Genomic DNA, 13,904 nt, shown 5'->3' with positions numbered 1-13,904 from the left:
GCTTCTGCCTCTGAGTGACAGTGTGGGACACTCATCTTTCTGAGCCTAGCTTATTCCACTAACATAGTATCTTCCAGTTCCATCCAAGTTGCCACAAATGACAGGATTTCTTTCTAAGTGAGGCTTAAGACTTTTTAAAAATAAATAAATAAAAAGAAAAAGTTGACAGCCTGAAGCCTAGTGATTCTGGTATTATTCACTGGATGAAGTCTGGGTCTTTCAAAAACTGCCCGTGTGACTCCACGTGACTAACCAAGAGGCAGACAGTGCCACAAGTGACCAATGGGAGTAACAGAGGTGTTCTCTCACTCTCGGAGGCGCCTCAGAAGCCACGGCCCATCAGCCTCAAGACACAGTAGAGGTGACTTCTCTTAGTCAACAAACTCCTCTGAATCAACTGGTGATCAGTAACAATTTCAAGTTCCAGAGATTTGACAGTATTGTTGGTTCAGAAAATGTATAAAAAAATTCAGCTTCCATGACGAACACTCCCGTGGCCTAAACACTTACTCCCCCATCTGAAATGGGGCGGAGGTGGTGAGGAATAATGCACTGGAGGACAGGATGGCTTTGAATTCCAATTATAAATTACTCCACTAACTAAGGAAATCATGTTTAATACATAAGAAAGCAACAATGGATCAAGATTCATTTTTAACAGTTAAACATCATGCCAAGTGAGAAATGAAACTGACATGGAATGACCACAAACCATTTATCTCTCAGGGTTTGGCAATGAGAAAAATCTTATTATTGACACGAGGCACCAGTAAAACAACATTTCTCACTCTGGGTCATGTCCATCCAAGCAGGTATCCCAGAAGCTCCTCCAACTCCGAAGGAAAAACAATCCTGGTGAGATTCCCCACTACAGAATATAGAATTTGGTTGAAGGAACATTGATCCCCTTCTCCCAAAACACCCACACTCCACATGCTTGATGCTAACAACAACTCTTGTCCTACTAGTCTTCATGAAGCCAGAGAAGACCTGAATCAGTATTTGCTAAGTGTCCATTACAATGAGTGCGACCAACACACCATTAAATGTCACTTAAGATTTGGCCCCTGCCTTGCAAACCAACAAAGGAAGTAAGACAAACACCCAGGGCACCTTCATGGCTTCCCCTCCCTTTCTCAATATATTCTGCCTCCAAGACCCGCTTAAGCTATCCTGAGTTCTGTTATCATGGTCCCAGAGTCATGGCCTACCCTGTCTCCATCATCCCAGACCCACCCCTGGTGCCAGAAATGCCTGGCCCAGCAAAGGCACACTCTTGGAAAATCCACTTGTTAATTGAGGACTCAGTCTTTTCACGATGTCTTGGTGAAGGCTGTGCTGTACTAAGAAACAGTAACTTTGGTTAAAGGCTTCTAGACATGAACTTTCAGTTTTGCTGTTTTAGACACATCAGTGGGCAAGATGTTACTGGAAAATATGCACCTGCCTGGATATTATTAGACCTCAAGCAAAGATATAAACAATGAATTAAGCTTAGGGGCCTAAGAATTCCTACTTGCTCCAGAGCCAGCTCAGAGTAGACAGCTCTGAGTCTCGTGGTTGGAACTTCTCCAATGAGGACAGCAGCATCTCTGCAGTTCCACAACAAAGGATGGGAAACTACAACTCCTGTGGAAGCAATGAGCGTGAGCTGAGCATTTGCCCTCAGCTCACAAGAAAACCTAGTGACTGGTCCTCAGCTTCCACGTCCCATGACAATCTGGCTTGGCCAGCCCCTCAGTGTGTAACTGGAAGAGCTGGACAGACTTGTTCTAAAAAACACACCAGAACATACACATTTACATGGGCTGCTCTTTTTCCGACATCGGGAAGATGAGATTTCGGTTCAATTCTGCTTCTCACACATGACCCTGGACAGACCACCAGTCTCTCTCATTTCAGCTTCCTCATCTGTCCACTCTGGTGGGTAGAGCAGGAGAGTGATTTTACTTCCAACAGGCAGGGAAAGGTCATGTTCAGGTATGATAACATGCCAAACAGCATGTATCTTCCAAGTTTCTAATGCGTGCTTGGGGTAACCCACGGGAGTGCATTGTACTTTTCAGCTGAACTTGCTGGGGCAGACTTGAGACCTACGTATTGGACTACTAAGCCCCCAACTCACAGGCTAATACATTCCCCAGTTAGCTTGGGAAACTTCACATTTATTAATATATGCCTTCAGGGCTAAAAATGCTCCTGGAAAAATTGTTTAAAGATTTATTTATTTTTATTGGAAAGTTAGATACACAGAGAGGAAGAGAGAGCGCAAGATCTTCCATCTGATGATTCACTCCCCAAGTGACCGCAACGGCCGGTGCTATGCCAATCCCGAGCCAGGAGCCAGGAGCCAGGAACTTTCTCCAGGTCTCCCACATGGGTGCAGGGTCCCAAGGCTTTGGGCCGTCCTCCACTGCTTTCCCAGGCCACAAGCAGGGAGCTGGATGGGAAGTGGAGCTGCCGGGATTAGAACCCGCGGCCATATGGGATTCCAGCGCGTTCAAGGCAAGGACTTTAGCCACTAGGCCACACCGTCGGGCACTGGAAAATTTTTTGAAACACCCTTGAAAGCATGTACTTTTGAATTCCCTAAGTAAAATGTCCCACTCAACTGAAGATGGGTTCATTTTAACAAGTAAAAAATCAAATCCAATTGCTCCCAATACATTGTGTGATCAATCAAAGTAATAATTTTGCTGAAAAATGCAATGTGAAGCAAAGATGGAAAGGAACTGGGAAGTGCTTTAAACTGTGTAATAACAATCGGCTTATGAGTAAGTGTTTTTTAAAGTTCCTTTTTAAGTTTAAGCATTAAGTGGCTTAAATTGTTAAATAAGTAACTGAAAAGTTGTTTTAAAAAGATTTGTTTGTGTAACATTTAAACTGACCCTAAAGGGGTGGTTAATTTGAAAGGAACACATTCTTTTGGGAAAACAAATTCAGGTACATTTGTAGGAAAACAAAAACAAAAACACAACACGAAAGGCCTTACTTTATTGTCAGGTGGTACCTCAATATTCTTAGGGAAAACACCAAAATAGTGGATGGACACATTTTATTTTACTTTCATTATTTTCAAGATTTATTTGGGTAGATCAGGTATACAGAGAGAAGAAAAGACAGAAAGATCTTCCATCTGCTGATTTAAGATTTACTTATGTGTTTATATATGAGATGTATTTATTTTTTTTTAAGATTTTATTCATTTTATTACAAAGTCAGATACACAGAGAGGAGGAGAGACAGAGAGGAAGATCTTCCATCCGATGATTCACTCCCCAAGTGAGCCGCAACGGCCGGTGCTGCGCCGATCCGAAGCCGGGAACCAGGAACCTCTTCCGGGTCTCCCACGTGGGTGCAGTGTCCCAAAGCCTTGGGCTGTCCTCGACCGCTTTCCCAGGCCACAAGCAGGGAGCTGGACAGGAAGTGGAGCTGCCGGGACTAGAACCAGTGCCCACATGGGATCCTAGCGCATTCAAGGCGAGGACTTTAACCGCCAGGCCACGCCGCTGGGCCCAAGATGTATTTATTTTTATTGGAAAGGCAGATATACAGTGAGGAGGAGGGACAGAGAGGAAGATCTTCCGTCGGATGATTCACTCCCCAAGCGGCCACAACGGCTGGAGCTGAGTCAATCCGAAGCCAGGAGCCAGGAGCTCTTTCAGGTCTCCCATGCAGGTGCAGGGTCCCAAGGCTTTGGGCTGTCCTCGACTGCATTCCCAGGCCACAGAGCAGGGAGCTGGATGGGAAGCAGGGCTGCAGGGATTAGAACCGGCGCCCATATGGGATCCCGGCGCGTGCAAGGCGAGGACTTTAACCCCTATGCTATCGTGCCAGGCCCCTAAGATTTATTTATTTTAAAGTCGGCTGGGCCATTCTGAAGCCAGGAGTTAGTCTGGTTCTTCCAGGTGGAGCAACCAAATACCTAGACTGTCTTCCACTGTTTTCCCAGGCCATTAGTAGGGAGCTGGATAAGAAGTGGTGCAGCCAGGACTGAAACACAGGATGCCAGAACTGTAAGCAGCGGCTTTATTTGCTACACTACAGTGCTGGTTCCACATCATATATCTTAAGAACTGCAGGAGACAGCACAGTGGTGTAACAGGATAATCCTCTACCTGCCAGCACAGAGATCCCAATGGGTGCTGGTTCATGTCCTGGCTGTTCCACCTCCCTTCCAACTCCCTGCTTACGGCCTTGGAAAGCAGAAGACAACCCAAGTCCTTGGGCCATTACACCTACATTGGAGACCTGGAAAAAGCTCCTGGCTCCTGGATTCGGGCCTGCCTGGCTCTGGCTGTTGCAGCCATTTTTAGTGTAAACCAGTGGACAGAAAAATCTGTCTTTCCCCCTCTATAAAACTCTTTCCAAGTAAAACAAATAAATCTTTAAAAAGAGAGAGAGAGAGAAATAACTTCAGCCTCCTGGGCCTGGCGACATAGTACAGAGGCTAAATGCTCACTTTGCATGTGCTAGGATCTCACATGGGTGCCAGTTTGTGTCCTGGATGCTCCACTCCTCATTGAGGCTCCAGCTTGTAGCCTGGGAAAGCAGTGGAGGACGGCCCAAAGCCTTGGGACCCTGCAACCACATGGGAGACCTGGAAAAAGCTCTGTCTCCTGGCTTCGGATTGGCTCAGCTTCAGCTGTTGCGGCCACTTGGGGAGTGAACCATCAGATGCAACACCTTCCTCTCTGTCTCTCCTCCTTTCTGTATATCTGACTTTCCAATAAAAACAAATAAATCTTTAAAAATTAAAATAAAACAAAAATAAAAAATGAAAAAGAATTTTAGCCTCCAAAAGGGACAATCGATGCATCAACTCTTTGGTCCTTTCTTAGATTTATTTACTTACTTATTCAAGAAGCACAATGAGGTGGAAAGAGAGACTTTTCAACTGCTGGTTCACTCCCCAAATAGCCACAGTAGTTGGGGCTGGGCCAGGAAAAAGCCATACGCCAGGAATGCCATTTGAGTGATCTATGTGGGTGGCAGGAGCCCAAGCGCTTGAGCCGTCTTTCGCTCCTTTCGCAAGCTAATCATCAGAGAACTAGTTGCAAGTGGAACAGGCTGGATTCACATCAGTATCCTAATAAAGAAAGCTGGGGCAAAAGTGGCACTTCACCTGCCGCCTCACAATGCTGTTTCCTGCATCCACTTTGATTTACAAACAATGTTGAGGGAAATGTTAAACGGCCTCACAACTAACATTACAAAGCATCACATAATAAATAAGATGTGGGTTACCCTCAAAATCAAAGTTACAGAATTATTCCAGATTATCATGAGCACCACATTTACTAGAAAGCTGCCAAGAAACCACTGCAAGGCCAAGGGACCCTGCCAGCAAGTCAGAATAAAGGGGCTGGTGCGAAGAGTAGATGAAGCCTCTGTCTGCAGGGCCAGCTTCTCCACCCCTAATCCAGCTCCTTGCTAACATGTCTGAGATAGTGCAGAAGACAGCCTGAGTCCTAGGGCCTCTGCACCTACATGGGGCACCTGGAAGCAGCTCCTGGCTCCTGGTTTCAGATCAGCCAACTCTGGTCATTGTGACCATTTGGGGAGTGGACCCGGTTATGGAAGATTCCTGTTGCTGTTTCTTCTTCTATATCTGTAAATCTGCCTCTCAAACAAAACACTAAATCTTTTAAAATAAATAAATAAATAAATCTGGGGCCCAGAGCAATGGCTCAATTGGCTAATCTCCCCCTGCAAACATCATCTCTTATGGGAACCAGTTCATATCCAGGCTGCTCCACTTCCCACCCAGCTCTCGCCTTGTGGCCTGGGAAAGCAATGGAGTATGGCCGAAGGCCTTGGGACCCTGCATCCATATGAGAGACCCGAAGAGGCTCTTGGCTTTGGATCAGCTCAGCTGCAACTGATGCAGCTACTTAGGGAGTGAATCAGAGAATGGGACATCTTTTTCTCTGTTTCTCCTTCTCTCTGTATATCTGACTTTCCAATAAAAATATTTTTAAAAAAACTAATTAAAAATAAAAATCTTACAAGTTTAGCAACAAGTGAATTCATCACATTTTTATAGTAATGAAAACTAACAACCTCAATGTCTAAATGTTTAGATGACATATTTTAAGGGAAGTATTTTACAGCCAATAAGGATTATGCTGCAGAATTAAAGTAATTGATACAGATCTACATGTTTCAGTTTGTGAGAGAACAATATCCATGTAAATATGCACATAGAAAAAAATACCTGGAAGAACACATATCAAAATATTAGTGGGTTAGCCACCAGAGATATGCAAACAAAAAGCCATAATGAAACAGAACAGTGGTTTCCAGAGCCTAGAAAGAGTGTGGAGGAAGGAGGAAGAGGGAGAGGACAGTGCGTAGGTGCTTGGGGTCCAGCTGTGAGGAAGAGAATCCTCGAATGTTCCAGAACACCAGAGAGCAAGGGCTGAGAATAACTAACTGAACATTTTAAAACAGCTAGTGAAGAGGATTTTGAAGGTTCCCAAAACAAACAAAAAATAATAACAGCCTAAGCTGATAATCACCCTCTCCTGATCATTACACAATGCACAGAAGTATCAAAATGTCATGCTGTACCCCATGAACAAATATGTACTATCACTATGTGTCAGTGAAGAAAAGTGTAACTACACCCAAGCACAGCAAATCAGAAAGGTGGTAGCAAGTGTCGGTGAGGACATGAACCTGAACCCTCATACACCATAGTGTGAGTGTAAAATAATGCAGCTCCTATGGAAAACAGTACTGCAGTCCTTCCAAATTCAAACATACTGTTATCATCTGACCTAGAAATCCCATTCCAAGGTACACAGGTTACTTCAAACAGTAAATGGAGGGGGCCAGTGGTGTGGGCAGGGCTTAAGTCACCACTTGTAATGCCACCATTCCATACTGGAATGCTGGCTCAATTCATAGCCACTTTGCTTCCAGTCCAGCTTCCCACCAGTGTGCTTGGAGCTCAACCTTCCATGTGGGGAGAGCCAGATGAAGTCCCGGCTACAGCCTGACCCAGCCCCAGCTGTTGTGGCTACCTGGGGAGAGGGACACAGCAGATCAAACACCTCCGCTTGTCTCTCCCTCCCTCTCTGTCCTTCTGTCTTCAAATTATTTTCAAAAATATTTCAATATAAGTTTATTTTTGCCTCAAAAAGTTGTTTTTTGGGGGAGGGCCTCAAAAAGCTTTAAAATCTACATGTATTTAGGCATTCATAAAGATCATGAAAAACATGTATGACCAAAAAAATTTAGATATTAATACTGCTGTTTTAAAATAAACATTTCATTCCCATAAACTTTTAAAATACACCCCTATGTACAAAACAAAAATGAATATACATCAATTTAAATATTTCTACTCGAATGTTCACTGTATTTTTTTTATTAACAGGCAGAAAGTAGAAACCACTCAGTGCCCATCACCTGATAAACGGATAAACAAAGTGTGGCCACTTCCATATTACAGGCTACGACTTGACGGTAAAAAGGAATAACACATGGGTGAGTACTGACACTATGGTGCTAAAGAAACCAGCTGCAAAACCCAGATATGATGTAGTTCATATGAAATGTTCAGAAGAGGCAAATCTGTAGGGACAAAAAGTATATTAGCGGCTGCCAGCATATAGGGGATTTGGGGGAACCAGGAGTAAGAGTTACAAGGTGGAGGGGAGCTTGACACAATAGCCTAGTGGCTGGTTCCTCGCTTTGAACATGCCAGGATCCCATGTGGGAGCTGGTTCACGTCCCAGCTGCTCCGCTTCCCTTCCAGCTCCCTGCCTGTGGCCTGGGAAAGCAGCTGAGGACAGCCCAAAGCCTTGGGACCTTGTACCCATGTGGGAGACTCAGAAGAAGTTCCTAATTCCTGGAAATTGGCTCAGCTCTGGCCGTTGCAGCCTCTTGGGGAGTGTACCAGTTGCCAGCAGACCTTTCTCTGTCTCTCCTCTCTGTAAATCTGCCTTTCCAATAAAAATAAAATAAATCTTAAAAAAAAAAAAAAACAACAGCTGCTGGGGATGGAGTTTCTCTGCGAAATGATGAAAATGTCCTAAAACTGATTCTTTTAATGGTGCCAATTCTGTGGATATACTAAAGACTGTTGGACTGTACACACTAAATGTGCAAGTTGTGTGTGTTTTAATCAAAACAAAGCTGTTAAAAATGTTAGGGGGTTATGTTTGACTAGCAGCATCATAGCTAAGTTTTTGTTTCTTTAAATTTAGTCTTATCTATTCTCACATCACTATCATAAATATAACTATGAGATTTAAAAAAAAAGTTCTTATACAGAAAGCATAAAACATAAAAAAGGCTTGAAACAAAAAGGAAATACACCTTCCCATATAATAGTTAAAAACTGCAAACAAGGGCCTGGCACAGTAGCCTAGCAGCTAAAGTCCTTGCCTTGCAAGCGCCGGGATCCTAATGGACACCGGTTCTAATCCCGGTGGCCCCATTTCCCATTCAGCTCCCTGCTTGTGGCCTCGGAAAGCAGTTGAGGTCCACCCGAAGCCTCAGAATCCTGCACCTGCGTGGGAGACCTGGAAGAAGCTCTAGGCTCCTGGCTTCAGATCAGCTCTGCTCCGGCCGATGCAGCCACTTAGGGAGTGAATGAGCAGACGGAAGATCTTCCTCTCTGTCTCTCCTCCTCTGTATATATCTGACTTTCCAATAAAAACACAATAAATCTTAAAAAAAAAAAAAAAAAAACCCTGCAAACCATATCCACAACCACCACCCCGATGGGGTGACAGCTGGACAAACACGACATGTCAATCCCAACCAAACTGTAACCCCAGACCCAAAGCTCATCTGCCTTCTACACAGATGATGGTTTACCAAGGTCCTCATAAAGTGGCCAATGTCATGTGGTACTCAGAAGACTTCCAAACAGATTATAGGAAACACTATGGAGGGAAAACTGAACACAGAAAATATCTATTGTTATACTTCTGTATTTGCTATATTTTTGTTCAGAAACAAAGACCATTCGATGGCAAGTGGCACAGACTATCTAAAACTAACTTAAATTTAAAAAAGGAATACATGTAAAAACCTTAAGATCAATCCTCCTTTCTTATTTTTTTTCCCAAGTCCTAGCTTATCCAGCCTGTAGCTGGCCTGCGGGTCATGTGTGTATCTGACAACGGGCTGCACCAAGTCAGGGAAGGCTGAAACCACATACCGAGCACGGGTAAAGACAAAGATGGGGGCGGGGGAGACCTCCAGCTTCTGGGAAATGCGTTCAACCAGCATGTTTATTATTCACAGCCTATGATTCACCAGCCCTATTTCTTAAGCCAGCATCATACTCTAATCACATTGCTAGGTTACAGGCCCCGAGTTACTGGAGAAAAATAAAAACCAAATCCATTAAAATGGTACATTAGGCTTTTCTCCCCAGTATCATTTCTTCAGGGAGAATAGCTGACCGTTATAAAGCAAAAGACTGAATCTATGGATTTCTATGGATCTTGAAATCAAAGAATTTCCAATTAAAATGAATTATCCAATGACTGTTCAAGCACTGTGACTCTGGGTCAGCCTCTACTGCGGACACTCATATCCCATACCAGAGTGCCTTGTTCCAGTCCCCGTCACTCCATGGTCCTTACCTAATTTCCTGCTAATACACCTCAGAAGTAGCAGGTGATGGTTTAAGTTCTTGCGTCCCTGCCACCCACACGGGAGGGGATGGAGTTCTTAATTCCTGAGTTCAGCTTGGTCCAGCCCTGGCTGTCAGAGAGGCATCTGAGGCAGTGAACCTGGAAATGGCAAATCTGTCTGTCCCTCTCTTTCTCTTTCTTCATTTTAAATAAAATCAGTAAATCTTACAAAAAAAAAAAAAGCCTGAGGCAGGCAAATCACTAGATGCACGAATCCCAGGCAGGTGGTTGTATTTGGTTGAGATATGATGAAAAATGGATCTAAATTCAGACTTTGGCAAGCACTGAACTCAAGAGTAACTCTCACACACCCTCACACATGTTTTCTTCTGTGCTGAGAAGTTTCACTATTGCAAAAAAACTGTGTTGACAAGTGAGTCAACAAAATAATACACAAGTGCAGTTACAGTTTAATGTCTGACCAGCAGCCCTAATAGCATGAACTTAATGAGCCATTCTACTCATAGCATCAGTATAACAAATATCATGAGAAGCCCCATTAGGATAATTAATGCAATGATAAATACCAGAATAGGTGGTAAGGACATGTCAAGTCTCATCTGTCAGATGTACAGCATGTTTCATGGATGGATCTCCCATGGATCTCAGTTCACAGCATCTTTTTCCCCTTCTCGGACCAAAATAGTGGGCCCGGTGCCACAGCCTAACAGCTAAAGCCCTCACCTTGCATGCTCCAGGATCTCACATGGACACCGGTTCTAATCCCGGTGGCCCTGTTTCCCATCCAGCTCCCTGCCTGTGGCCTGGGAAAGCAGTGAAGGATGGCCCAAAGCCTTGGGACCCTGCACCCACATGGGAGACCTGGAAGAGGCTCGACTGTACAGCTCTGGCTGTTGGGGCCGCTTGGGGAGTAAATCGATGGATGGAAGATCTTCTCTGTCTTTCCTCCTCTCTGTATATCTGACTTTCAAATAAAAATAAATCTTCAAAAAAAATAAAAATAAAACCAAAATAGTGACCAAATAAAATAAGCTAGCTAAAATATGCTAAGATATGCTAGCTAAAAATAATAATAATGAAATGTGGTCTCACATGCTACCTAACAATTTTTTTCACAACTGAGAGAGGTGGCATCTCAACTTGATAAAATGAGAACTAATGACAGTGATGAAATAACATTAACACTAGGTACCTTTGGATCTAGAAAGAAAACACTGATTAAATAAACAAAATCTAGTTTTAACAAAAACCAGTTTCAAATGCTTAACAGTAACATGATGTTACTTGCTTCTGGATCTGGGAGCCGAGAGTAACTCACTGTTCAATCAGATAAACACTGAAAGAAAACCACAGTGTTGTCTGCAAAGCACTGGTTCTTCATCAGAGACTGAGGCTGTGGCCCACATGCAGCCGCTCCACTTCTAATCCTGCTTCCTGCTAATGCACCTAGGAAGTCAGCAAGGACAGTCCGAGGGCTCGGCCTCGCCATCCTTGTGGAACCAGGACAGGAGCCCTGCTGTCAGAGTCATTTGGAAAATAAACTGTGACAGACCACTCTCTCTCTCTCTGTCTTTACACCTTTCAGATAAGTAAATAAGTAAACTTCTTTTAATGTGTGTGTGTGTGTGTATGCACGCGCATGCAGCAGGAGCACGCAAGTGGCCCAGCAGGTACAAGTTCCTGCTCCCTGCTAAGGCAGACTCCAGGAGGCGGCAGTGATGGCTCAGGTAACTGGGTCCCTGGCACTCCAGCACAAGGTCTGGATTGCATGCCCAGCTCCCTCCGGGGCCTGGGCAAGGCCTCTGTGGGCATCTGGGAAGTGAGCCAGAGGGTGGCAGCATGGTTTTCTCTTTATCCTCTCCTTCCCAGGAGGGCTTGGGCCCCTGAACCCAACTGGGAGACCTGAAAGGAGTTCTTGGCTGTCAAAAGCACCCCTGAGGGCAAGCGGATTTTCCATCTATTATCAACTACATACAAGGTACCTCCTTCACCTGTGTTAGCTGCTGCCCATTTCACAGACCAGGAAAGAAGCAAAATAAACCAGGTTTGACTATTTCACAGCAATTGCCTTCTCTGCATTATTGCTGCCTCCTCTGACTGCAAACTTTGCTTTCACTCTGAATTTTAAAGAAATAATTGTTAAACTCTACCTCAAAGAAAATTCTAGGACTGGAATTCTGACCTTTTATCTCAAAAGCTGTTATGCTACAACAGAACCTTTCGAAAGGGACTGTAATGTTACCATGAAGTCTGACAGGCTTGGATTTCTAAGTACAATCTGTAGATATTTACACAAACAGAAAGTATGATCTCAACGAAACGGGAATTGCTATTTCGGCTCTTTGGCTTAAGTGACTTGTTCATAAAAACGCTAGCATCCAATGCAAGAACAGCAAATGCAAAGAAGTGAACAGAAAACCAGAGCACTGATGACACGAATGATCAATTTCTGTGTCAAATAAGTATCAGAAGCCAGGCAGCAGTTAAGCAATCAAGGTGACATGTTCAAGTTGAAAACTTGACCCTAGCTGTGAACGTGGATTATTTAAACAAAAAAAAAAAAAAAAAAAAAAAAGAAAGAAAGAAAATGAAAAGAAAAACTTGCAAAAGTTTGACCCTGAACAAAATTTGTCTCTGACAACTTCCCTGAATTTGAAAAAGTTCCCTTTCATTACTTTGCTTCCAAGTTCTTGTCACTCCAGCAGCACATTCTTGATCAAAAATGCCTAACCGTTCAAAGGGTCCCCGTGGGCAGCTGGCACTCAGGTACACACGAGCCCGTTCTCCACCTGGCTGGACACCTGGCACACGATGTGCCGTACCAGAGAGCACACAGTGCCCTCAGAGAAGTCATTACACAGAGCCCGCCCTGATGTGCCATGCCCACATGCTGAACAACGCATCTGCTTTTTTTGGGGGGGGGCACTCACTTATTTAGGTTATTTAACCACAACAGGGGAGATAAAAGACAAAAAGAACAACCACCTGTCCACAAAATGTCCTCTTCTGCCTAATTCACATACAGCCTGAGGGAAGGCGGTGAACAAATGAACGCAACCTCCTGGGACTGGGAAGGGGACGGCAGCAGGAGCTCTCACTGGGAACCAGGTCCTGCATTCAAAGCTCTGGGCCGCCACATCTCCGGTCCCAGAAGTGCCCAATGCCCACTGTTTTCACTTTTTTCCATGAAGTGCTGGCACTGAAATAAAAAGCGAATCCCAAGAAACCTTTGGGGCAGGTGGACAGGAGTCAGCCCTGGAGTCAACACGCTCACCCACTCCCAACGCTTGCCCTACCCAAAGCTAGGGTGTTTTTCTTTTTTAAAAAGTCCGATAGAGGGACTGGGGACGGACGCTGGCCTCTTTCCCCCCTCCTTCGTCGGCTCCGCGCCCACCTATGGGGGACAGTCCGGCAGGTGGGCGGCCTCCAGAGAGGGCCCGGGCCTTCCGGAGACACCGAGGTGCCGCCCACAGCGCCACGAAGTTGCGCCCGGAGCCCGCGGAGCGCCTGGAGCCGCTGCCCCGTGACAGTCGCGCCGGCCTCGAGGCCGCTCGGGTGGCGGACACTCCGGCGTGGCCGTCCGGCGAAGAGCTCCCACGCCCCGCCGGCGCCTCAGCCCCGGCTGGCAGCCGCCCTCCGCCGGCCACGACCCGGCCCGCCGCGCGCTGTCCCCACGCCGCTCTCCCGGGTCACTCACCCCAGGGCTGGGCAGCAGCAGCGCCAGGAACAGCAGCAGCCGCCGCGCCGGCATGGTGGGGACGCGGTCCTGGCTCCGGGCCCGGCTGGCCGGCTCCGGAGGCGGTGCGGTGAGAGGACGGGCGGGGACGCCGCGACGACAGCGCGGCAGCGGCGGCGTCTCAGCGGACGCAGAGCGGACTAGGCGGCGGTGGCGCCCCCCATTCCCGGCCCTTTAAGCGCCGGGCGCCGCGGCTTCTTCCGGTCGGGGCGGGGGCGAGGGGCGGGGCCTGCGGCGGGAGGGCGTGGGGCGGCGGGAGGGCGGGGCGTGAGGCTGGCTCTGGGCGGAGTCTCTGCGGGGGCGGGACCAGGCGGCCCTAGGGACTTGGGCGCGCCCAGATCCTGCGGCCACCGTGGCTGCAAAGTGGGACGAAGGCGGCTACGGTGACGGGGCTTGCAGCAGCGGAAGGGAGATCCCAGCAGGCTCGAGCGCCCGGGGCTCGCTGGTCGTTCCCGTTACGGTCCAGTTTTCCCTTTCTTTGCCCTCGGCACCTCGAGCAGCCCTGGGTTGCCCTTTGCAAGGAGTCATCCTGAAGCTGCAGGGAGGAA

At 46.4% G+C, this 13,904-nt stretch overlaps 1 protein-coding gene across 1 annotated transcript in view; it reads right to left on the bottom strand.

The window, feature by feature from the left end:
* The window catches only part of ERN1 (endoplasmic reticulum to nucleus signaling 1), an 84,051-nt gene extending 70,499 nt beyond the window's left edge, over window positions 1-13,552 (bottom strand). Inside the window, exon 1 of the mRNA XM_004592980.2 lies at window positions 13,318-13,552. Within this exon, the coding sequence (XP_004593037.2) occupies window positions 13,318-13,371 (54 nt within the window). The 5' untranslated portion in view covers window positions 13,372-13,552. The remainder of the gene's footprint in view (window positions 1-13,317) is intronic.
* Window positions 13,553-13,904: the final 352 nt, after the last annotated feature.

This window comes from Ochotona princeps, chromosome 17 (genome assembly GCF_030435755.1).
Source record: "Ochotona princeps isolate mOchPri1 chromosome 17, mOchPri1.hap1, whole genome shotgun sequence".
Taxonomy (NCBI): domain Eukaryota; kingdom Metazoa; phylum Chordata; class Mammalia; order Lagomorpha; family Ochotonidae; genus Ochotona; species Ochotona princeps.
The sequence above is the reverse complement of the archived record's forward strand: the minus strand, read 5'-3'. Positions and strand labels throughout refer to the sequence as shown.